This window comes from Medicago truncatula, chromosome 3, assembly GCF_003473485.1.
Source record: "Medicago truncatula cultivar Jemalong A17 chromosome 3, MtrunA17r5.0-ANR, whole genome shotgun sequence".
Lineage (NCBI taxonomy): Eukaryota > Viridiplantae > Streptophyta > Magnoliopsida > Fabales > Fabaceae > Medicago > Medicago truncatula.
The window spans coordinates 52,247,104-52,270,664 of record NC_053044.1 but is presented as its reverse complement, the minus strand read 5'-3'; the positions used below and the strand labels follow the sequence as shown (position 1 = coordinate 52,270,664).

The 23,561-nt window shown below is 32.9% G+C and overlaps 4 protein-coding genes across 4 annotated transcripts; 2 read left to right on the top strand and 2 right to left on the bottom strand.

Moving 5' to 3' along the window:
* Positions 1-2,019, top strand: LOC11429948 (protein PHOTOSYSTEM I ASSEMBLY 2, chloroplastic). The gene is made up of 3 exons (XM_003603229.4): positions 1-408; positions 1,313-1,462; positions 1,603-2,019. The coding sequence occupies exons 1-3, from the start codon at positions 199-201 to the stop codon at positions 1,675-1,677; spliced, it is 435 nt and encodes a 144-aa protein (XP_003603277.2). The 5' UTR covers positions 1-198; the 3' UTR covers positions 1,678-2,019.
* A 194-nt stretch (positions 2,020-2,213) lies between these two features.
* Positions 2,214-5,061, bottom strand: LOC11426745 (protein TIC 55, chloroplastic). The gene is made up of 3 exons (XM_003603228.4): positions 4,451-5,061; positions 3,593-3,695; positions 2,214-3,484 (listed from the first exon to the last, which is right to left on the bottom strand). The coding sequence occupies exons 1-3, from the start codon at positions 4,885-4,887 to the stop codon at positions 2,366-2,368; spliced, it is 1,659 nt and encodes a 552-aa protein (XP_003603276.1). The 5' UTR covers positions 4,888-5,061; the 3' UTR covers positions 2,214-2,365.
* A 4,096-nt stretch (positions 5,062-9,157) lies between these two features.
* LOC11433508 (lariat debranching enzyme) lies at positions 9,158-17,203 on the top strand. Its single transcript, XM_003603227.4, has 12 exons — positions 9,158-9,580; positions 10,315-10,436; positions 10,569-10,762; positions 11,111-11,293; positions 11,384-11,502; positions 11,634-11,773; positions 12,365-12,481; positions 12,899-12,978; positions 14,336-14,626; positions 15,547-15,726; positions 15,819-15,984; positions 16,610-17,203. The coding sequence occupies exons 1-12, from the start codon at positions 9,300-9,302 to the stop codon at positions 17,026-17,028; spliced, it is 2,292 nt and encodes a 763-aa protein (XP_003603275.2). The 5' UTR covers positions 9,158-9,299; the 3' UTR covers positions 17,029-17,203.
* A 2,368-nt stretch (positions 17,204-19,571) lies between these two features.
* LOC11423332 (protein ENHANCED DISEASE RESISTANCE 2-like) lies at positions 19,572-20,799 on the bottom strand. Its single transcript, XM_003603224.4, has one exon. The coding sequence runs from the start codon at positions 20,581-20,583 to the stop codon at positions 19,708-19,710; it is 876 nt and encodes a 291-aa protein (XP_003603272.1). The 5' UTR covers positions 20,584-20,799; the 3' UTR covers positions 19,572-19,707.
* Positions 20,800-23,561: the final 2,762 nt, after the last annotated feature.

Below are 23,561 nucleotides of genomic sequence, written 5' to 3'. Positions count from 1 at the left end.
CACTTCCTTAGCAAAATTGGTTTTGGATTCCGTGAGCAAAAATGCGACACTTTTACAGACACAAATAGAAACAGCGGGGACAAAGCGAAAACTGTGTGATATTGTCAATATCTTCTGCGGCGAAAGCGTTTCCCTTTGACGTGAAGAAGAATCATCATCATCGTTCACCACATCTTGATTATTGAAGCTTGAATCTTCATGATGGCTGGCTCTGCGTGTGCTTCTTCTTGTTGTGCCTCTGCGCTCATTCCTAAATCAACGCCTCCAATTGCAGTCGTCTTTTGCGGCAATAGAAGTTTCGTAACCAATCGAATTTCTCGCTTATGCGTTAGGGTTTCCATGTTTGACTCCTCCTCTTCGTCTTCCGATTTTACTAAGCGCATGGAACAAGCCTGGTTAATCTCTCAGGTTCCAAATCAAATCTTCAACTCCAATTTTATGTTTTTGTTCCTGTTCAATTTATTTCCAGTTTTCTGTTTCTGCTACCGTTATGCCATCAATTATCCGTTTTGAAGGTTCCTTTTTTAGGGTTTTCACTTGTCCATGGTTTGTTGTGTTATGGTTGGGCCTAAACAAGCCTTTTACTGCAGTATAGTTTACATGTGGTATACGTTTAAGCTTAAACCTTAGGGCCTGTTTGGATTGAGCTTATGCAAATAAATAAGCTTTTAAGTTAATTTATAAGATCTTACCAACGAAAATTGTATATTCATAAGTTGTTTATTCTTAAACTACCTTAACAAAATAATACAGTAATGCTTCTTTATTTGCATAAGCTCTAAATAAGTCAATCCAAATGGACCCTTATTGCATTAGGTTTATGGGTCCTCTCATTTCTCATTTAAAAAAATTTCAACATCCATTTTTCCATCCAATGTGAGACTCTTACTCACTTGATATACCATAAATAAGTGCTTATGTGTAACCTATTCCTATAACAAAAATTAAAAATAAATTTAAACTATTTTAATATAAGCTATTAGCTGTTTTCATAAATTATTTTAGAGAGCTTATGGACACATCGCAAGTTGTTTCCATAAGATCTTTCAAACAGTCCCACAAGTGGTTATGCAAATAGAAATGTTAAAATAAGCCTATCCAAACAAACCCTCTATCCCTGTAACTGGCAACATATTAACTGATGTTGTGGACGAATGAATAAAGCTGTATATCAAAATTTAAAATTTATCTCTTAATTATTCATGTTCTATAGTTGAGTGCAGCTTAACAGAGTAGTTTAGATTTAAAATTTGATACATTTTGATAATTATCTGCTGGTCCCTGATTTCTCCTACCTGTATGATACTTGCAGCAACCAAGGCCAGTTGTGTGTTCATCTTGCAGCTCAAAAGGGCATATTGAATGCAAATGGTGTGGGGGTACTGGTTTTTTTGTTCTTGGTGACAACATGCTTTGTGAAGTTCCATCCAGAAACACTAGTTGTATTATTTGCAGTGGACAGGTACAATTATGAGGAATGATTAATCTGAATTCAGTTCACCTATACAATTTCCCTGCCTAATATTATTCTTCAGTGTACACTCAGCATAGAGTAATTAACAAAAGGCTTACTCTGTGGTTAATTTGTTATTCACTCTTCAGGGATCAACTTGTTGCTCTAATTGTCAAGGAACAGGCTTTCGTGCAAAGTGGTTGGAAGAACCTCCTGCATCCTAGTGGAAAAAAATACTGCTGAAATGGTGGACATAGGTTTTAAGTTGAAAGGATTGAAGTTGTATTATACCTCATTTTGCAGCAGCAGTCACTTTAACTGCAGACTACTTGTATATTGAACAATACTGTCTATTTGTTTTTTCAGCAAACGCTGATTATGTTATTGTATTTTTCTCTCTGTATACCATGTACAAGTGTATTTGTTTTATCAAATGAAACACAGTATTCTTGAAAGTTGAAACCACTGATGCAGGTTTCAGTTTCAAACATGTAATTATGTAAATGCCAAGTTTATTAGAACGCAATATATGAACGAGACCGTCCAGTTGAGGTTTAGTTAAAAAATTCGTACTGATTTACATACAATGTAATTCTGTGGACTGATTGTTTTCTTTCTTTTTTCTTTCAAGCATGATCATTATATAATTTCTTCTCGACCTCTTTGTGGATAAAGTATAGTAAACTACTACAGATTTTGTTTTGTTTTTGAAAAGGACATAAAATAATAGACAGTATGCTTTTCTAGCAGACGGTGACTCTTCACCTGAACACATTGTTGAGAAACTTTTTCTTCTTCTATTACTTGTTTGGCTTAAATTACATAGATGGAGACAACACTAGATGTCATAAAAAACCATTATACAAGCTGTAAGGGTAATATTGAAAAGGGAGATTTTTTACAACTTGTTGCTCACAATCTCCTATGTGTCCTAATAAAATTTGTTGTATTCAATGCAACAGCTGTTGAACAAGCATATACTCCAACAGAGCACAGGGCTGCAGATGCCAACAGGATGGCTTTCCATTGTCTCCCAGTAACCAGAATTGCTAATGCAGCTAATGCAACGACCACAGCCGAAAGGGCATTTTTCCAAGTTTGAAAAGCTTTGACGGCGGTTCTACATCCTTTGCAATGTATTACATGCCTAAAATATCTATTTGCTAAATTTGGAGCATGCATTGTTCCAATGCCCCCCTTTGCAGGTGAAGAAGCTGATAGTCCTGCAATGAGTCCAGCAGGCGCATGTTCAATCACAGCCGGCTCTTTGGGCAGGGAAATAGTGTTGTGACCAAAATGATATGGCATCCCGTGTCCCACTTTATCCATCCACTTACGGTATTCAGCAACCCATGTGTCTGATGATTTTAAATTCAGGTATAGTTCCTTTGTCGGAACCTTCTCTTTCAAAAGAATTTCATTTTGTGATGATAAGAATCCCATGTCTTGTTCAAAAACCTTGCTTGCATTCTGATGGAAGTACCATTGAGGAAACAGTTTTACTATTGGAGATCTTTTTGTTCCTCCAAACCTCACTATCAGCATGGATTTCCCTTGTCCAGTTGGCCTACAAAGGAACAGACCACTGAAGTAGTTTATTTCACCATTTTTATCTACAATTTCCCTGTTATTTTGTAGAACACAAGGAGCCTCAAACCGTAAGAAGTTAGGCTTAGTGCCGTCTTTCTCTCGTCCCCACCAACCTGCAAACCCTCTATCAGTTCGTTCTGTCACCTCAAAAAGTAGCGGTTGTGCATCTTCTCTCTTTGCAGTCCAATCTGTTCTATCGTGCGAGATTGGAATATGAGCAGGATCCATCAAGTTTTCCAGTAGAATAGAATGATCATATGGGAGTTCATGAGTTGTTGAAACATCTTGAAACCCTGGCCTTGCAAAGTTCTCAAACCAAGGTATTTTGCTGACATTTGGAGGTACCTTTGGTGACATCCATACCCAAATAACACCTTGAGAATCCCTCACCTCATATGTTTTAACACAGGCTGACCTGGGAATTTTTGCATCAGCTGGAAGCTGTTGAAAACAGAGAAAACAGTTATTATTACTTGTTACTTGTTAGCCTCAAACCATATAAGGACATTCATGATATAGGTGAGTAGAACTCTAAAGTCAGTAGCCTACCTGAGGTATCTTCACACATTTCCCTTCGCCTTCGAATTGCCATCCATGATACAGGCATTCAAGCCTTCCATCAATCAACTGGCCTTCAGATAGTTTTGCTAACCTGAATCATATAAAATATAAGATCCAGTCCAGCATTGTGAAAGGAATAAAAAATCATAATTTCTTATACTTACTTGCCAATCAAATGTAGATGGTTTGATTTAATTTTGAAAAAATTAGCCGGTTAACGTGAGAATATTTATTAATGTTCATTATCACCTATGAAAACAACTAGCACAGGGGAATTCGTAAGTAATTGAAATTGGTACATACTATCATTATTCATTAGGTGAACTTAGTGACTGTCCTAGGAAAGATACAAATATTAAATGAATCAAATTTGTTTTGATAAATTTCAGTGATACTCAAATGTTTAAATATACCCTAGCCTCTTCTCAGCAGTAGCAGTATTGTAAATATGGTATTACAGAGAGATAATTAATAACTAACATAACAATCCACTAACATTATTAATACCAATATCTTATTCCTAAATAGAGTAATATAGATCTCATTATCAGACAAACACATTGGATTAGTTTCTGATCCTTGAGTTTGATTTCACATCATGGTAGAGAAAAATAAACCCGAACATTAGGAGCACCAAGTATATACACAGTATACAGCTACAAAATCTGTATTAACTGAGAAGAGCTGTATCTGCATCAATAATCATGTTATTTTCATTTAATCACATAGCATGCAACTTTGGTTAAATCAATTATGAATTCTTACATATGGGATGTGATCACATAAAGAAGTTGAAAGCAAAATCAATCATAAGAATAATTAGAAGCGAGATAAATTAAAACCAACCTGTGAGGACACCGATCTTCATAGCATTGAAACTGATCATTGCCATCTTTAAACAAAACAAGGTTCTTGTCAAATACTGTGAGACCCAACGGTGCATCATCTGGTACATTCTTAGTGAGGTACAAAGGGTACCATTCCTCTTTCCAATCATAAGCTGCAAGTTCTCTCTCACCCCTGCGTTCTTGCTCACTGGAAGGTCCCACTAGAACTTTCTGATCTTCTTCCACATCAAGTAAAGTTGATGCAGTTTTGACATCTGCCGTGGCGGGGAGATACCCTGCATGCTTTCTTCTGCTTGATGACAAGCCTTTGTTGAGATTGAAACTGAAACTGGAAGATGGGCTAGTCCAAAGGAGTATTTGTTTGGATGGTGGAGGTGAAACTGGCAAAGCAAAATGAGTTTTGGTAGGGAGAAGAAATGGATTTACCAACGCCATAGAGTGAAATCAAGAAGCAGTACTAGAAACTGATCGAGGTAAAGAAAGAAGAATTAGAAGAGATACTTTCAGGTGAGTGTTGTGTGTGGTTGCAAGACTCGTGTGACATTCATAACCACACAAAATATTGCTGATTCTTTTACCTTAAAATGAAAATTTGGACACATAATCCATTACACGCAACATGGATGAATTCTCGTTAACTATTGTCGTTTCATAGTGTCTATATGAGACTAAACACAACCATAACAAAACCAACGTGGTCCACTTTTGTCAAAAAAACAAAACACTAATGTGGTCCACTGTTACTAATAAAAGGTTTAACGTAAAGAATTGAAATGCTAGGAAGAATCGATTTAAAAAGTGTGGAACTCGTCTGAGTTTTAAATAAGAGAGTGGATTTAAAAAGGAGTGCTCATAACGCTACTCTTGATGTAAAATGTAGGAAGCAAATTGAACTCTCAGTAGAATTTTTTAAGCTCATTTTCAAACGTGGCTAAATAGATGCATTCCATTGGAAGTAACATGTGATGTGTGGTTAGGATCTTCAAAATAAATTTGTCCTACACTGTGACTATACTCCTACTGAATAATTGTTTGTTATTTAAACCCATATGTTATGTGTTTTTCTTTTTCATACAAAATAAAGGATGTAGTATGTTCCTTCACGTCATGTGACTCTAAATTGATTCCACAACAGGAGTGCACATATTCTCATGTGATTTTTGGTGTTATCTACAATGTGGTGTGTCAAGTACCTTGTCAATTTTTAGGAAGAATCTAAATTTGATTTTGAGAGAATTTTTTTAGTTAGATGATACTTATCTTTTGACTGAAGTCCAAATTACTATGAACTTTTTTTTTATAAATCGAAGGATTAACACGCAAAAAAATCTTGGCAGCAGAGGTATAATCTTCACAAAACTCGGAATCACAATTCAAACATTAATTGTGTTTGAAATATTCATTAGAATAAACATTTATATTTAATATCTAACGACCGCTTGAACATAGTCATCTATAGTAAAAAAAAATGTGAGTTAGTTAAAAAAAAAATTGAATGACGTTAATGTATTTTGATATTCTTGTATGATTGTATTTAAATAAAGGGTCTTGTTAACTAGTGCATCCAAGACATTCTTTAAGGATCCTAAATTTAGAAAATATTCATTAAAAAAGTCTAATGTTACAAATTTCAATGCATTGATTACACAATTTTTCATAAAAACTTACTATTAAAAGTTTTTAAAGAGTACCTCGGAGACACTCGTTAACATTTCTCTTAAATTAATTAGTGCTAGCACAAAAAATACCTCATTTATAAAAAAATAACAATTGTGATTTTTCTTTTAAAAGTTCTTGTTAGTGAACTTTAGGTCAAACCTAGTAGGAAAGTGTCAGGTACTAGGCCACCAATGTTTTGTATATTTCATGGGTAAATGGTGAGTTAGGTTTTGGTATGAGACTACTAGGGGAGGATCAGAGTTTCTCCCCCATTATCTCATCAACTTGGCCCTAATATTTTGAGTGGTTATTTGCTCCTCAAAGTTAATTTAGGGTCGGTGTAGACTTAACCCCAAACAACGCCATCTCTTGGATTAAATCATGAACCTCCTCTCTCTCTTAATCGACCCTCATATTGATGGATGTGTTAGACGAACCATCCATCCAACAAAAAAAGTCGAATAAGTGATGAGATGAGAGAGAGACCAAAATAAAATCAAATAACATTCTCGCTTTAATGTTAGAGAATCCTTGTTGAGGATGCCATTTATGTTTTTTCATTACATTTTGCATAACTGCATTCAAATGATTTTGTTATAAATAAGGAGGAAAAGATTCAACAACACTGCAACAGACAATCTACTTATGATGTTTACTCTATGGTGTTTTGACGTTATTTCTACTTTGTTGTTATTCATAATAATTTTCTTTTATGTATTCCTCCATATTAATATGTGTGTATTTTTTTTTTATTTTTTTTTAAGTTTTGCTATAAAATTTGTTTTAAGTCTCTAAATACTCTAAATACAGTGGACTAACTTTAGGTAACAGTAAACTATTTTACACCAAGAGTGCAACTCCCGTTAAACTCTAATTATTTTTATGGAGTAAACCTATAAATCAAAGAAAAAGTTTTTTGCAATACTTTCTTTATTTTTTAGGGTATTGCTAACAAGTGTTCTATTCTATGCACTAATTATAGAGCAAACCAATTTGAGAACCACAGTCGCAACAAGTGTAGGTAATAAAAGTGGTTCAATTAATAACCGCGGTCGCAACAAATGTAGAATCCATTTCAAAAATAACATGTGCAAGATGGAGATTGTGAGCTATGCACATCCCATGAATTAAACCCCACATCTCAACACAATGAGAATTGTTATGTTGAAGCTTGCAACGAAACCTTTAAGTACCAAACCATCGTGGGAATCTCTAAAACTAATCAATCCACCATACGTCAAATTGTCATTCCTCTTATTATGAGATCCATACTAAATTTAAAGTTAAATATATGTTTGGTCCTTATAAAATGATAATTTTTTAAGTTGAATCCTTATTTAATTTTAAGGGTCTTGTAAATCGGCGTCCAAAGGACATTGGTTAAGAACCTCACAAACTCTTTAATATTTTTCTAATTTTAATAGTTTTTTTTAGTCTTATAAAAACTTTTGTACATAGATTTAGTCCCTAATAAAACAAAATTTGTTTAACAAACCTTAAACTCTAAATTTTTTGAACAATTTTTTTATAAACATGTTTAGAACATCATATTTAATTTATCTCATCTCATATTTAAAAAAATTAAAATTAAAATAAGCAAGATTTTTATGTTGTTCTAAACCTGTTTGCAAATTCCAAAAATTTAGATTTAAATGATAAACAAATTTTATTGAGCAAATAGTCATTTTGGTCACTGACTCTGCACTTCCGTTATCACTTTAGTCCATGACGTAAAAAAATCTGTTAAGTGATGATGTGGCGCATATGAGGTGTCAGAAGGACTAAAGTGAAAGTAGAAAATGGTCACTTTGATCCATGAACCAAAAATCAATATTCCTAAATTGAATATCAAATTCCTAAATACTTAAATCTCAAATCCCTAAATGTCATCTAATTCTCTATTTTGTTCAAATTAATCTTCCATTAAACACAATTTATTGTTAGGTCCCTAACTGTGCATACTTACTATCAGTTAGGTCCCTGACAATGAATTAGCAAATCCATTAGCATCTATTACTCTTGATTATTGTTATATTCACATGATAATTCATATATCTACCCGTAGGTCTGAGCATACAATAATCAAGAGCTCAAGATATATTTAAATGATAATTCATTTCTATTGAATTTCTTTTAACATAATTTCTAACTCAAAATTTGTTCTACTTACTAGGTACTTTTCATGTTTCCAAGTTTATTATCAAATTTCTCACTTTAATTTTTCTTTCATGAGAAGTTAAAGCAACTAAAACATAAGTTCTTTAATGTAACTTAATAGCATGAATATGATATTTAATACTATTGAATCAACACCTTCTTGTACAAATCTGAATGTCATTAACTTTAAGCCTGTGTATTTTAGCAAGTGAATTTATGCATTAGTTATTCACATCTCTCCACCAAAAATTTGATATTGTTGTTGAAAGACACATAAAAAATCAAGCTATAACTTTAAAATACTTACAGAGATTATAATTAAACACACTTTTCATAATTCATTTATCTATATATGTAATCCTGATGCCATTAATATACTAAAGGGAGAAAGAGGTAACAGAACCACAACACTATGACACTACTATATAAAACTCCAAACCTTAGCCCAACATATCATTGCCTCAAGATCAGCTTTCAAGCCAAAAAGATCCTTAATAGTCAGGGACCTAACTGATAGTAAGTATGCACAGTCAGGAACATAACAGTAGGTTGGTGTTTGGAAGATTGATTTTGAGCAAAAAAAGATAATTAGATAATATTTAAGGATTTAAGATTTAGGGATTTGATATTCAATTTGGGAATATTGATTTTTGGTTCAGGGACCAAAGTGACCATTTTCTACTTTCACTTTGGTCTCTGTGACACCTCATATGCGCCACATCATCATAATCACTTAACATATTTTTTTAACATCCGGGACTAAAGTGACAACGGAAGTGCAGAGTTAGGAACTTATTTGTATTTAATCCTGAGTCAGAGACCTATCTAACAGCGAGCTGCAGAATCAGGGACTATAAAGTGATTATTTGCTCAAATTTTATTATAGCAGAGGACTAAAACGACAATTCACCTAAAAAAAACCGTTCAGAAACGAAACGAGAACGCAGAGGAATCTTCGAGAGTCGAGACTATTGCTCCGATAAAACCCATCCAAACCCTAGCGTGAGGCTTTTCGATCGAACTGAGAAAAGATGAAGATAGCAATAGAAGGATGCATGCATGGCGATTTAGACAATGTCTACAAAACCCTTCAACACCTCGAGAAAACTAATAACACCAAAATCGATCTTCTTCTCTGTTGCGGCGATTTTCAGGCCGTGAGGAACAAGAATGATTTGAAAAGCCTCAACGTACCAGACAAATTCCTCTCTATGAATTCCTTCTGGAAATACTATTCTGGCTTGGAGGTTGCTCCTTATCCTACTATCTTCATCGGTGGCAATCATGAAGCTTCTAATTATCTATGGGAACTGTGAGTGAGTTGAATTTGATTTCTTTTCTATATTTCACATTTTGTAACTGTTACTATATGATTATGGACCTATTTTAGATTGAGTTATTTAAGCTTATTTACTAGCATAAACACTTGTGAGACTCTTTCACAGAGCTTATGAAAATGGCTTATGACATCTGTTTTCAGCTTATTTTCACTGGCTCTCTAGAATAACTTATGAAAACAACTTATAGCTTCTATGAAAATAGTTTGACTTAGGGACGGACTAAATTGACTTATTTCAGTTAATCTACTTGCATAGCTTGCGTGTGAGAGCTTATGTAATCAATGTATTTCTATTAGCGTTAGGTGCCCGCCTGTCTTTATTTATTTATTTTTTATTTATTGTGCCTAACTGTATATACTAATACTATGATCACATACGATTAAGATAAGCTCTTTTAGTAATGTCCAATACGGTTCCTATTGTTGTGGTGATGTTGTTCCTATAATGGGATATAATTAATACGTTAAATAATATATTTAAAGAGATAAAATTGTAAATGAAATAAGTTTAAATGATTGATAAAATTTGAAGTGGAAAAGGCAACTCAAAATAATTATGTATCCCCTGTATATATATAGGTAAACTTTGTAGCTTAGCTTATGAAAACAACTTATAGCTTATATAAAAGCAGTTTGTATTATAGCTTATTATCTTTTGTTCTAAAACATGGCCTAAATGTTGAATTTTTGCGTTCGTTTTATTTTAGGTACTATGGAGGATGGGCTGCACCTAATATTTTCTTTTTGGGAGCTGCTGGTGTGGTCAAGTTTGGGAATATACGAATTGGTGGACTCTCTGGAATTTATAAGCATCACGATTATAAATTAGGTTAGTTTATTAATTCTGTTTGAGTTAGAATTATAATCATTGGTTCATGTTGGTACCTAGCAGTTGTAAGTTAAAAGAGAGTGTTGATTGGAAAAGGTATAAGAATATGATGTTTGCTATTTACTTGAGCAGGACACTTTGAGAGGCCTCCGTATAATCATAATACCATCAAGTCTGTGTATCATGTCCGTGAATATGACGTTCGCAAACTCATTCAAGTTAAGGAACCCATCGATATTTTTCTCTCACACGATTGGCCAGTGAGAATCACTGATCATGGGGATTGGGAGCAGCTTGTACGCCGGAAGCCTTACTTCCAGCAAGAGGTATGCTTTACAATAGTTTTTATTTTTATTTTTTAATGTTGACTATTTTAAATAAAAGTGTAAGCTTTTATTAATGATTATGTAGTATGTATACCATGCATTGAAGTTATTCATTTTCCTAGGTACTTTTTTTGGGCAGCATTTAAAAAACTAAGAACATAATAGGTATAGTATACTAGCTCAGGTTTTTTTTCGTAAGAAATATAAATTTGTAAGAGATAAATGGGAAGCCAGTGCATGGATAATTGTTTTGGATCAGTCATATAGATATATTCTTTGACCAACATATAGCACATTGTCTTTCTATAACAACAAATTTCTCATTTGTCTCGACGATAATTTTTCCAGATAGAGGAAAAAAGACTTGGGAGTAAAGCTGCTGCTCAACTTCTAGAAAAATTGAAACCACAATACTGGTTTTCGGCACACTTACACTGTAGATTTGCTGCTCTTGTTCAACATGGGGAAGGAGGTCCTGTGACAAAATTCCTAGCACTTGATAAATGTCTTCCCGGGCGTGATTTCTTACAGGTAAAGGTTTACAACCATTATGCAAAGGTAATCTTCTGCGGTAATTGTTTATGTTAGTAACTACAATCATAGCATAATCTGTGCCTTTAGGTTGTTGAAATTGAATCAGAGCCAGGACCTTATGAGATTCAGTATGATGAAGAATGGTTAGCAATAACACGGAATCTCAACTATGTATTCCCTTTGACACCCAAAGCTGCAGATTTTCGGTGTGTAAGATTAAATATCATTTAAGACTTGTGCCCTCAAATATAATTGTCTTTTGTTGTCTTGTTTTTTCTTCTTTCCTCCACCAAGAAAAAATGAATAAAAAAATAAAGCTGTATCCACTTTCTGACAGAGGTGTAAACTTTGAGATGGAAGATTGTCGCAAATGGGTTAAAAGCAAGCTACAAGAGAGGGGTTGTAAACCTCCTGAATTTGTTAGAACGGTTCCATGTTATGATCCTTCTCAAGCCGATGTTAACGGGGATTCTTCTGGTATGTCTCTGTTCCTATTCCAATGTTTACATTAAGATTTGTTTAGCTTGCTCTCTGGTTATGGATGCTCGTGAAGTGTTTGGGCTAATTTCATGCTCTAGCTGACTAATCATACCCTTACTTATCTAATGTGTTGCTACCATGCATATATGTTGCGGATGGCTATGATTAGGTAGTGTTGACTATTGTGTCTTTTCATCGCTTATCTTGGATATATGTTTGATTGAGGGCTCGTTTGTTACAGATTATTAAAAAAATATAGTATTCAATAATTTACCGATTATTTTTTAGAGATTTTTTTGAAAAACAAACTATGTTATGTTTGTTTACAATGATGAAAGAAAATACTATTGTGTCTTTCCCCATTCATACATTTCACTAATTGATTTTTCTAACTTTTTTTTTTGTTAGTTTTAGAATGTAGAAAGAAAAGAAGACCGAGTTATCTTATAATGATATTTTCCACATTTTCATCATGCCATATTGCCATGTCTTATATTGCTTAAAATGCTATAGTTTGAAGTTGCAATTATTATATTGCTTAAAATGCTAGTCTGAAGTTGCAATTATAAGATGTTTTAACTTTTGCAGTGAATCCTCGGAATCCCCAGACAGAATATCTTTTGCGACTTCTGGAACTTCCATATCTTCTTGATAGAAATTCTGAAGGAAAGGACGTGTCACCTTATTCTTCTTTAATTCCAAGAGGTAAACCTTACCCTTTGTATTGGACATACGCAGGATGCCAATTCATTTTTGCATAAAATGTAAGAGATAGATGAGAAGGTTGGAGAATAATACATAGGGAGCATATCTGGTTTCTTTTCAATTACCCATCTTTCTGGATGCCATGGGTTTTTCTAAAATTAGGACATCATGCTAATGGAGAGGGCATGCTTTGCCTGTAGCAAAACATTGAGAAGAAACCAGATATCTAACTTTGCTCTGAATAATTCAACTTTACACAACTAGATTTAAATTTGATGTAAAACAGATTAAGCAGGGTTACTTGGTTTAGTTTGTGGGCAGTTGTAATTGCACAAGTTATGTTAGTATGTATGTAAGTATATTGTTTGCATCTTTTCTCCTTTTTTGTTAATTAAATATTTCTGTGTACATTTCTAGGCCCTGCTGATAATAATAGCGAGGACATTCCCATTGATGATGTGGATGATGACGATGATGAGGGGCTCCCAACTGAGACTTGAATTTTGATTGCAATTAACATGCTGAATTGCTAATGATCTTCAACTAACATTTTATTATAACTGCTACTTAGGATATATGTATATGCTGGATTGTAGATTTTCCACTCTCCAATATGCAGTTCAGTTGCATGTATATTAAGTTATTAACCAGCCATTTATACATGATTGGGAAGTATACTCTTGGATGGCAAAATTTGTCTCAACGACATAAAAATTGAGTTTTTTTTTATCGTGTATATTCAAAGTGATTTACGAGGTGAAGAAAGTTTCGTTCAAGTAAAATGTGAAGTTGCCGAACCGTGTCTAAGGAGGGCTTGAGATTTAGACACCTAGCAATTGTTCACATGCGCCTCAAACTACTGAAAATACATCCACTGGTGGTTAACTACCATTAAGTTCGGGGTGTTTTTCTAGATGTCTATGAGCAATTGCTAGGTGTCTAAAGAGCAATCCTCATACAATAGTTATAATGACTTGTCACATTTTATGCTGCATCTATCCCACACCGTATTAAGAACAAGTTACTATCGTACAAATAGATTTTTCGACTACTTCTCTTTTGATAATCGTTATAAAAATAAGTACGCAGGAACACCAATTCTTCGAGTACACTTTATTTTATTCTCATAGCAGACTTCATCTCAATCTCAATTATATGTTGATTTTAGCATTAGAGTCCTTACTTATACTACCATCAGCAATACTCTATTGCATTAGAAATCACATTTTTCATCCATCTCAACCATCTCCGGCCATGGTAATCCGACGTAACGTCTTGGTTCAAACTTGACAAAAGTGTTTGTTGGAATGCATTTAATGCCTTGTCCCATGAACCTGATTTCAATTAAATTTTGATTCCTTCACCAGTGAGTGTGTCATGTTGAAGTTACAGACTTACAGTATGTTACAATACCCCGTACTTAATATCCACGCAGTTCATTTGCCTATCATGATGAGCATTATTGTTCAGCCTGATTCAACTCTATCTTCATAGTTTTCAGTCGGTGTTTTGTAATAAAAATATTACTCCCGAGTGTCCTTTATCATTGACTGTGTATAATGAAGGTACATGCTGTGGCCACTTCTCCAGCATTTCTCAAAAACGTGTGGCTGAACTCCTTATTAAGAGTTGCCAGAAAAGCATCTTTAAATGCTTAAGAGAGAAGTCAACATAAATAGTAGTAAATTAGTAATAATGGCCTAATGGGGGCTCATATAGGAAAATGCATGATCAAACCCTCATCTACTTACTGACTTCACCACCAAACTACATAAATGCAGTTTTAAATTGCTATATTATTATTATTATTATTATTATTATTATTATTATATGTTTCCGTGTTTCACTATCTAGACAAGAGTAGTACAAAAAACACCCTGCACACTCCAGGCACTGTTTTTGAATCCTAAAAAAAGGACTAAACGCTTGGTTCCCATGGAGACAACAAAATCAATGTTTCTTTTCATAGCAGTTTCTATCTTGTTTGTTTCCTCTGTAACTGCTAATCTTGCTTTCGACTTCTATGCTGCTTCATGTCCAACAGCAGAGTTATTCATAAGAAATGCAGTCAGTACATCCTCTTCAAATGATCCTTCCATTCCTGGAAAGCTCCTTCGCATGGTTTTCCATGATTGCTTCGTAGAGGTTAGTATTCAAATGTTGCTCTTCACCAAGCAAATGACATTCTGTGAGAGTTTATAGAAACAAGTTATGCCATGTGCATAAGCTCTCTTAAATAGCTTATAAAAACGGTTTGACTTTATTTATCTTTTTATAAAGATAGCTTATACAATTGCACTTATACGATACTCCCTCCGTCCCATAATATAAACAAAAAAAACGCAATTTCTTTGTCCCAAAATATAAGAAGAAAAAAAAAACAAACTTTTATCTTTTTCAAGATTTTTTTTTTTGTTTATTCTCATAAAAGTAAATGCAAATTACATTCAATTTTCTCTCTCTTTCATTTTTTTCTATGACGAATAGATAAAAATTTGTGATATAAGCGCTTAATTAAATTGTTTGGATCCAAACAAGACTACTTGATGTGAGATTCAAATTGGTTTTATCTTGATAGATCTTTGTTATTTCCTCCGAATCAGTCCATGCATCACATGTTTTGATTCTAAGTGTTGGGTTGTTTTGACTTTTGAGAGTTTCATATTGACTAGAGATATGACTTAGATAGTGCTTGTTAGGTTTGAGCAGTCCGGATCCAACAAGTCATTTTGTAGGATTTTGTCACACTCAATGTCAGAATTCTAAGATTTGAAGTTCTGATGACCTTAGAGGTTGCATGCAATAGTGAGCTATGAACCACTAATACGATGTGTCGAGTGTCCAATACGTGTCGGTCTTTGACACTGACACGACATGCATGTGGATACACTCAATCACTTCAATTTTCTCAAATTATCAACTTCAGTGTCATGTTTGTTGCATCTATGTTAGTGCTTTATAGATAGTGAGGTATCATAATCGGGTACTCTGCACTTTATTTTTTACATTGGTTTATCAATTATGATTGTCTCCTTGATGCAATAAGATTATTATTTGAAATGCAGGGATGTGATGCATCTTTGATGCTACAAGGGAATAATACAGAACAAAGTGATCCAGGAAACAGATCTGTTGGTGGATTTTCTGTTATAGAAACAGCGAAAAGAGTTCTTGAGATGTTCTGCCCAGGAACTGTTTCTTGTGCAGACATAATTGCTCTAGCAGCTAGAGATGCAGTTGAAATTGTAAGTTCTCCATTGCACTTCTTATACTATCCTTCAATCAGAAATAGACATGTCTTTTTGGTACTGTTGTTGAAAGACACTTTGTGAAACAGGCTGGTGGACCAAGGGTTCAGATTCCTACAGGTAGGAGAGATGGAATGGTTTCAATTGCTTCAAATGTTAGACCCAACATTGTGGACACTAGTTTTACTATGGACGAGATGCTTAAGCTCTTTTCCAGTAAAGGATTGTCCTTACTTGATCTTGTGGTTCTTTCAGGTTCATAATATAAACCCAAATCTATATCTATATTATTTACATTTTAGAATTTACCAAGACTTGAACATAGTACTAGTATTTTTTTTTTTTATTTCAAGTAAAATTCCATAAAGTAACACATTTTGGTCGGTAGAAATAATTAAACTATAGATGCTTTGTAGATGATATCATCTAATCAAATTTGTTATAATTGCCATCTTGACATGTTGAGAGTACTACGTTGGATAGTAATATGATCTGAACGATGATTATAGTTGAAGGCAACCGTCATTCCATGTAGTAGTTTTTGAGGTTGAACAAAGAATTATAATTCTGATATGGTAAACAAAGTATAGCCTATTGAGCCATCCACATATATCTAGTAGTTTATACACTCCAGATGTCTAGTCTCTGGCTTGAGGAATGTGTTGAGAGTCCTTCAAGCCGGTTTTTTGAATATTTTGAGTCCGGTCCAATTTTTAAAACATTAGTTGGCCTATTTCTCTTTCTAACTTTTGGGTATTCAAACCAAGTGTATTAGACAAAAATATCTCATGCTTTATTTGATTGTCTGCTTCTTCTCACTATATTTACTTTAATATCTAACTAGTGTTACATATTTAGTACTAATTGTTAAGCTTTGCAGGGGCTCATACAATAGGAACAGCTCATTGCAATACATTCAGGGGTCGTTTCCAACAAGACAGAAATGGAAGTCTTAGGCTCATTGACCAAACCATTGATACTAATTATGCTGATCAGCTAATAAAACAGTGTCCAATAAATGCACAACCATCCGTGGCAGTGAACATCGATCCTGAAACATCTATGCTATTTGACAACCAATACTACAGAAATCTTCTTGATCGCAAAGTTCTGTTCCAGTCTGATTCGGTTTTGATGAACAATGATGACACGAGGAAACTAGTGGAGGATTTTGCAAATGATCAAGAACTTTTCTTTGACAATTGGGGTGTGTCGTTCGTAAAGCTAACCAGTATTGGGGTAAAAACTGACGAGGAGGGTGAAATTCGACGTTCTTGTGCTGCAACTAATATTGTATAAAAGAATAAAAATGGTGCAGCATCAAAGGTTATGAAAAATATCCTTTGTACATGATTTTGTTTGTCTTGTTACCTTGTCAATTCTTTGATGTTATCTTGTCTATTCATAGTGGCCTAGTTTGACCAATATAAAATCTTGCAACATGATAATGAGTCATGCTATTTTTTATTACTAAGTTAATGAGTCATGCTTATGCATTTATTTTCTTATAGAATTCAAAAATTACCATACAATTTATACTTATAAGTTGGAGTAAATAATAAATACAATTTAATGTCCTGTTTAAAATGTGATGGAAATGGATAGAATATGTTAAATAGATATCTCACATGGCTTGATTAGGCTGTGACCCTAACTTATCAAAATATGCAACAATTACATATTTTTAAAATTCTAGATTAAAGAATATTTTACTCAAAGACTTATTTGTTCAAAGGTGTACAAGAGTAAGGGAGAAGAGAGGAAAAATGAAATTCCCTTGTTTGGTTTGTTAAAGAATGAGGGAAAGGGAGAGAACATTAGTGAAGTGAAGAAGTAAACAAAACATGAATTGACTTATGTGAAGAAATTCCAAAACTGATATTGGGTAACTTGAAAGTAATAAAGGATTGTTGGTTATAATACATGTAACACCAATTTTGAGTTTGAACAAAATGGAATGAAGTACTGTAGTTAACAAAGACAACAAATTTTAAGCCATTTTCACTGCCTCTAAATTCCCCCAACTCTGAAGGGAATGAGTTACCCCTTCAAACATATTGATTCGATTGGACCGCAGACTAACCTCCATATTAAAAGACTTTCTGATGTCACTTTTATTTAATTATGACTGTTTCTTTTTATATTGTCTGTCGAAAAGATGTCTTTAGAAAATACATAGCGGTACTAAAAAAAAATTCTCTAATGAAGGGCAATTGTAATTCTTTTATTTAATGGTTTTGTGGTCCTATTACCAGTCTTTTTTTTAGGGATCTAGTATAATACGAGTAATTGTAAATATATTAATAAATTGACAAAATGAGAAAAAAGAAAGGATTGAAAATGAAATCAGATTCGCCTAGTTGTCTTCGCCGACCCCGTGCTACTTGCTCTATCATTGAACCCAAAGATAAAGCTATAGCCTATATACTTGGACTCACATTATACCGCTCCTCCTTAATACAAGAAAAATTTCAAAAAAAAGAATTTAGTGTTATTTATAAGAAAATATATAAATTTTAAGGTGAATTTATTGTTTAAAAGATTTTCTCCCCATTATTTAATGGTTGTCTTCTTCTATTAATAGATGTATTAATGACTGCAAGTCACTATTACAACAATTTACAAACTTTAAGAAAAGTTTCGTTAGATGACAAGCGAATGTTGTCGCTTATAGTTTCGTTAGGGTGTCAATATTACAAGTTGGTCGCCAAATCTATGATTTGATTCCATCTTGTATTTCAAATTGTGTGATGAATGAAATGATGAGTTTTTGTTGGTAAAAAAAAAAAAGATGTATTAATAATGCATAACTTTCTATAAGGATGCATATGTAAAAATATTAAAAAGTTACACAAATTAATAATTGCATTGATTTTATTCTCATAATGAGGATCGGATTAAGTATAAAGAGGAAATAACCTTTTTCTCAAGTTATATCTTTCACCCAAATTCAAACTTGGAATTCGCCGACTATATTTAAAAAAAAAAACTTTGTTTCAGTAGTATGCTGCTACGACTTAATACCGTAAAATTATAAATTAAAAAGCTTTTTAAAGTCATATTCTGAAAGACAAGGAATGAATTAAAGTAAGATCAAACGTTGTCCTTGGTCCCAACACCTTTCAATTTTATCTTCGAAAGGGAAATCCTCCACGAATGCAAACAAGCGTGTCCCCTGCAAATGTTTCATAGAAGAACAAAACGAAACCAAACTTGGACGCTGCGAAGTGCATTTGTACTTTGTATTGAAATGAAACTATTGATTACATTACAAACCCAATTTATTTTTTTCTCATCAATTGTGATGCAAAATAGCTTAAAAAGAAAATTATTACAGGACGAATTTAGCCCAAGATAACAGCTAGGATTTGAATACCAGAGAGATAAGTTGATATTTAATGTCGGACAATTCTTATAATTTATTGGATTCGAACTCCAACCTTTAAAAATTTTAATATCTTACCAATCGAGTTATACTCCACTCTAAACAAAACCAAACCGAGTTAAGCTCGCTGAAACTATTTAGGTATCTTAATTGAAGTGTTCTATAAAAAGATTACTACCATTACCTACTGAAAGGAGTCCATGAGGAATAGCAGCTCAGGTCAAATGTCCAACATGGCTTGCGACCTTCCTTTTCAAGTCTTAAAACAAAGGGTGCTGCTCTTTTTATTGCTACTTTTCTACAATTTCAGCCAAACGATTCACCACCCCCACCAACCAAAATGTCCACACATAATACGCTGTAAAGCGAACCAAGATGCGCACACACACAATCCGCAACAATAATATAATAGACCCCCAAAAAATAATACTATAGAATTCTAAATGCATCAATCAAATTGTCAAATTAGAAGAAGAAAATCACAAGTAAATAATTCCAACCAACGAAACTCAAATATTTATTTATTTATTAATTGATACTCCCTATGAAGAAGACAAAAATAAAATAACTCTAAAATAATAATAATTAATTAATTAATTTTGATTATGATTTTGATTTTCAGTTGCATCAGCACCAAGGTGATTGACCTGAGCAATCCCTATCCTTGGAGCATCAACAATAGTGCAAGCAGAACCCATTTCCATTTGACAAACCCTAATAGCACCGATCAACTTCTCCGGCAACTCCTCCTCCGTCTGCGCTTCCACAACAAACCCCATATCTATCGTCACACTCGTCACATATCCCAATGCAAGGCGCAAGATAGCATTCGCAATTGCACTACTTCCAATATCAACGTCGGCCTCAAAGTAATTAGCTCCTCTATGATAATGACACGTCAGCGCTTTACCTAACAAACACGCGCTGTAATTCCCCACCGCTTTTTTCACTATCCACGGTCCTTTCACGATCCGGTTCACTAGCTTGAACCGTTGGTTTCGAAACGCGTCGTCTCCGTCAATGAACCGGCCTAGTAACGAACCGGATTGAACGGGATCTTCTGTTGCGAAGTAAAAAACTGCGCTGTGGTGTTCTTTACCTGGAATCTGGAGATTCACGGCGAAGATGAAACTCTTCAACGACTTACCGTTCGATTGAGCTTTTTTAAGCGCGTTTGCAACGCGATTATCGGAGCGGTTAAGAACGTTGTCGAGTTTCGTTGAGGATTTAAGCCAGTCCATGCCGATTGGAGAGAGGAGATAATCTCCGGCTGGAGATTTTTGCTTTTTGGTGAAGTAGCTTTGAGAGCGGAGGCTAAAGACATCGCCTGGTGGTGAAGCCCAGCCATTGGTTCCGGTGTTGAGATCGACGTGGCGAAGAGATCCACCGTTGATTGCTTCGGTGGTCCAGTCGGTGGTGGATCCGGAATCGGAGCCGGAGCTCCGGGAATTGTTGCCGGTGGTGCACATGAGTGGGTGTGTGTGAGAATTGATGTTGATGGTTTGGGGTTTTAAACTACGAAAAAATTCATTTCATAATTATTGTTGTTTTTTTTTCCTTCACTGCATAGAACGAATACAACAACTAATATCGTATCCCTTCTTTAGCTTTATTATTATCGAGCTACATGTGTTGTACAGTGGAATAACGAATAAGGAAAGAAAGAAGAAAGGAGAGAAAGGGAAAGAGTCTTCATTTTTCTTCGAACTACCAAAATGCCACTATCGGTATAATTTAAGAAAGAAATATTTTAGTATAATTAAATTGTTCCTCTAACAAAAATAATTTAATTTATACTCTAAAGATAATACATAAACTTTTTATTATATTTCTTTTAAAAAAGGTTATATTATATTTATTATATTGTTGGTATTATTAATTCTTTTTTTGTTATGATATTAAAATGCAAAATATTAAGTAAAAGTTATTATATATAAGAAAAAACGGTCATTCACGTGTCCGTCTTTCTGCTCTTTTTACTGAAATAAAATTTAAAAATTATGAAGGAAATTTTTTTTATAAAATTTTGATTTTGATATTGATTAAAACTAAAAATATAAATGTTTGTTGCTTTCTAGTTATAACAAATCAAATTAAACATAGTCCTCGTGAGCTTAGCTCAGTTAGTTTGGACAATGCATAAGATATGCAAGGTTCGGGGTTCAAACCCCGGCCACCACACCACAAAAAAAAAAAATCAAATTAAACATGAATATCTATTTCAATAACACCAACAACAATCTTTATTAAAAAAAATTTTAAGGGTATAATTGGATTAATAAAAAATTTATATATATATATATATATATATATATATATATATATATATATATATATATATATATATTCATAATGTGTTTGTTACATATTTTTAATATTTAAATTTATTTATATCTATTTGTTACATGTGTTATTGTATTGAAAAATGATGGTATTTTTGGAAGGAAAAATTCAGTTCAAAAGTGCTGAAAGAAATAGTTTTCTTTATAGATAACATAGATAACTAGCGAAAAGACGGATGTTCGATTTTCTATATTTTTATCGCGTCAACGTTTGAAGAAAGGCTTCTATGGTACACCTAAAAATTTAAGTGTACCGGTACACCAAATCATTAAATTATTAATAAAATAAGTAGTTTTTTTTAAGAAAAAAAATTATTTTCTATCATCGACAATTATAATAATTCAATCTTATTTATCAAAAGCTTCGACAAAATAAAATTTATTTTTTTTGTATTTTTTATTACTCATAACAAAGAATATTGATTATATTTTATGAAAAATTGTTAAAAATTTAATATAATTCTTATAAACAATGAAATGATGTTTTCTAAAATATAAATATTATCAAACAACTTTAAATTTTATAAAATGGTAGTTAATTTATAAATTTATGGAGTAAGAGTACCGGTACACCTCAATTTGTGAGGTGTACCGTAGAAGTTCCCTTGAAGAAAACTATAAGTTGTATTTTTTATAAATTTTTTATTTTGATTAAAAATGTTTGTTACTTTTAAATTATAACAAACCAAATTAACTATGTTTATCTATTTCAAAAACATCACCAATATAATAAAAAATATAATATAAATTCTTATCTTTTTAATGACATCAACAACAATCATTATTATAATTTTTTTTGTTTAAATGTATAATTGGGATAATGAAAAAGAAAACAAAATATCTCCTACTTTTTGTATATAATAAATATAGATTTTAATCAAATTTTATAAAAAGTTATTGTTCATAATTTTTACATATTATCACACTAAGAATAGCGGATAGACGGATACAAATATATATAATGAATTGTGCCCAAAAAAATTGAGTAAAAAAAAAAGTTCTTATTAATCGACTTTTTTATTAATGAGAAAAACATCAATAAACTTTTTATAAGAATATCAAATATTGACCCAAATATGTCAAAAAAGAATATAAAATATTGGTCAAATTAATAAAATATTCTTTAAAATTGCCGTAATAAAGCTTATTTAACTAGTATATTGAGATGCTGAATTTTTATTTTTCAAAGTCACAATAAATCACTGTACTTTTCTTTCGTAAATTTGGACATATATATTGAAAATTTTAATGCAGTACAGCTTTGTTTGACCAAATAAAATGATTTAAACCATTTTAATGGCTCAGCTTTAAAATTTTGACCAAATAAAATAATATTTTAAAAGACTAATTTATTATTTTTTTGTCTTAATCCTTTAATTCTTAAGAGAAAAGACAGTAGTAATATAGAATTTGACTTATAGGTAAATTAAGTTTTATTAAATTTTATTTTTTGATGAAAGGTCAACTGTATAATTATTTTATATATGCATTTTATCATATATTCAAATCATATCATTTTATTGTGTTAGTAATTTTTAAAGATACATATAAATTATAAATGCATTTTATTGTCTTAACCATTTGGAACATAAGAAGAAGATAAAAAATGGAGTAGTACAATTTCAGGCTCTGTATTTTTTAATTATTATGTTTTAAACTCATTCTTCGTCCTGAAAAACTGAGATTTTCATATCATAACATAACACTTCTATATGTGTGTTCTGCACTATCTCAACTCAATAATGAGGATCACGCGCACCTGAACGCCACTGACAAATGATTATGTGCTTTGAGATTTTGAATATGTGTGGATGACCTTGGATTGTACTTTCTCTATACATACCACGCCAATATGCTACAGAGCAACAGAAAAATTATAAAGCTGGATTTTTTTTGTTTGCAACTACTAACTCATCTTGTCATTGTCTCATAACACGTCTATAGATAGGGCCTATTCAAACGTAAACAAGGTCTACATAGTTTGGTTCTCCCTTAACTTAACAGCAAGAAATTGCAAAGCCAAGCTAAAAATCACAACAAAAACTTGTAGGAATTCTTTTTCATTTCTTCAGTTTGGGGATTGGGTTTCGTAGACTTGTAGTTAC

What these genes read in the sequence shown, in the direction of transcription:
- LOC11426745 (XM_003603228.4), bottom strand. Translation starts at nt 4,887, where the DNA reads ATGGCGTTGGTAAATCCATTTCTTCTCCCTACCAAAACTCATTTTGCT. An exon ending in GAAGATCGGTGTCCTCACAG is followed by an intron (nt 3,696 to 4,450) that starts GTTGGTTTTAAT and finishes TATATGATTCAG; the next exon opens with GTTAGCAAAACTATCTGAAG. An exon ending in AATGTGTGAAGATACCTCAG is followed by an intron (nt 3,485 to 3,592) that starts GTAGGCTACTGA and finishes TGTTTTCAACAG; the next exon opens with CTTCCAGCTGATGCAAAAAT.
- LOC11423332 (XM_003603224.4), bottom strand. Translation starts at nt 20,583, where the DNA reads ATGTGCACCACCGGCAACAATTCCCGGAGCTCCGGCTCCGATTCCGGA.
- LOC11429948 (XM_003603229.4), top strand. Translation starts at nt 199, where the DNA reads ATGATGGCTGGCTCTGCGTGTGCTTCTTCTTGTTGTGCCTCTGCGCTC. An exon ending in AAGCCTGGTTAATCTCTCAG is followed by an intron (nt 409 to 1,312) that starts GTTCCAAATCAA and finishes TGATACTTGCAG; the next exon opens with CAACCAAGGCCAGTTGTGTG. An exon ending in GTATTATTTGCAGTGGACAG is followed by an intron (nt 1,463 to 1,602) that starts GTACAATTATGA and finishes TTCACTCTTCAG; the next exon opens with GGATCAACTTGTTGCTCTAA.
- LOC11433508 (XM_003603227.4), top strand. Translation starts at nt 9,300, where the DNA reads ATGAAGATAGCAATAGAAGGATGCATGCATGGCGATTTAGACAATGTC. An exon ending in CCGGGCGTGATTTCTTACAG is followed by an intron (nt 11,294 to 11,383) that starts GTAAAGGTTTAC and finishes CTGTGCCTTTAG; the next exon opens with GTTGTTGAAATTGAATCAGA. An exon ending in CCCAAAGCTGCAGATTTTCG is followed by an intron (nt 11,503 to 11,633) that starts GTGTGTAAGATT and finishes ACTTTCTGACAG; the next exon opens with AGGTGTAAACTTTGAGATGG.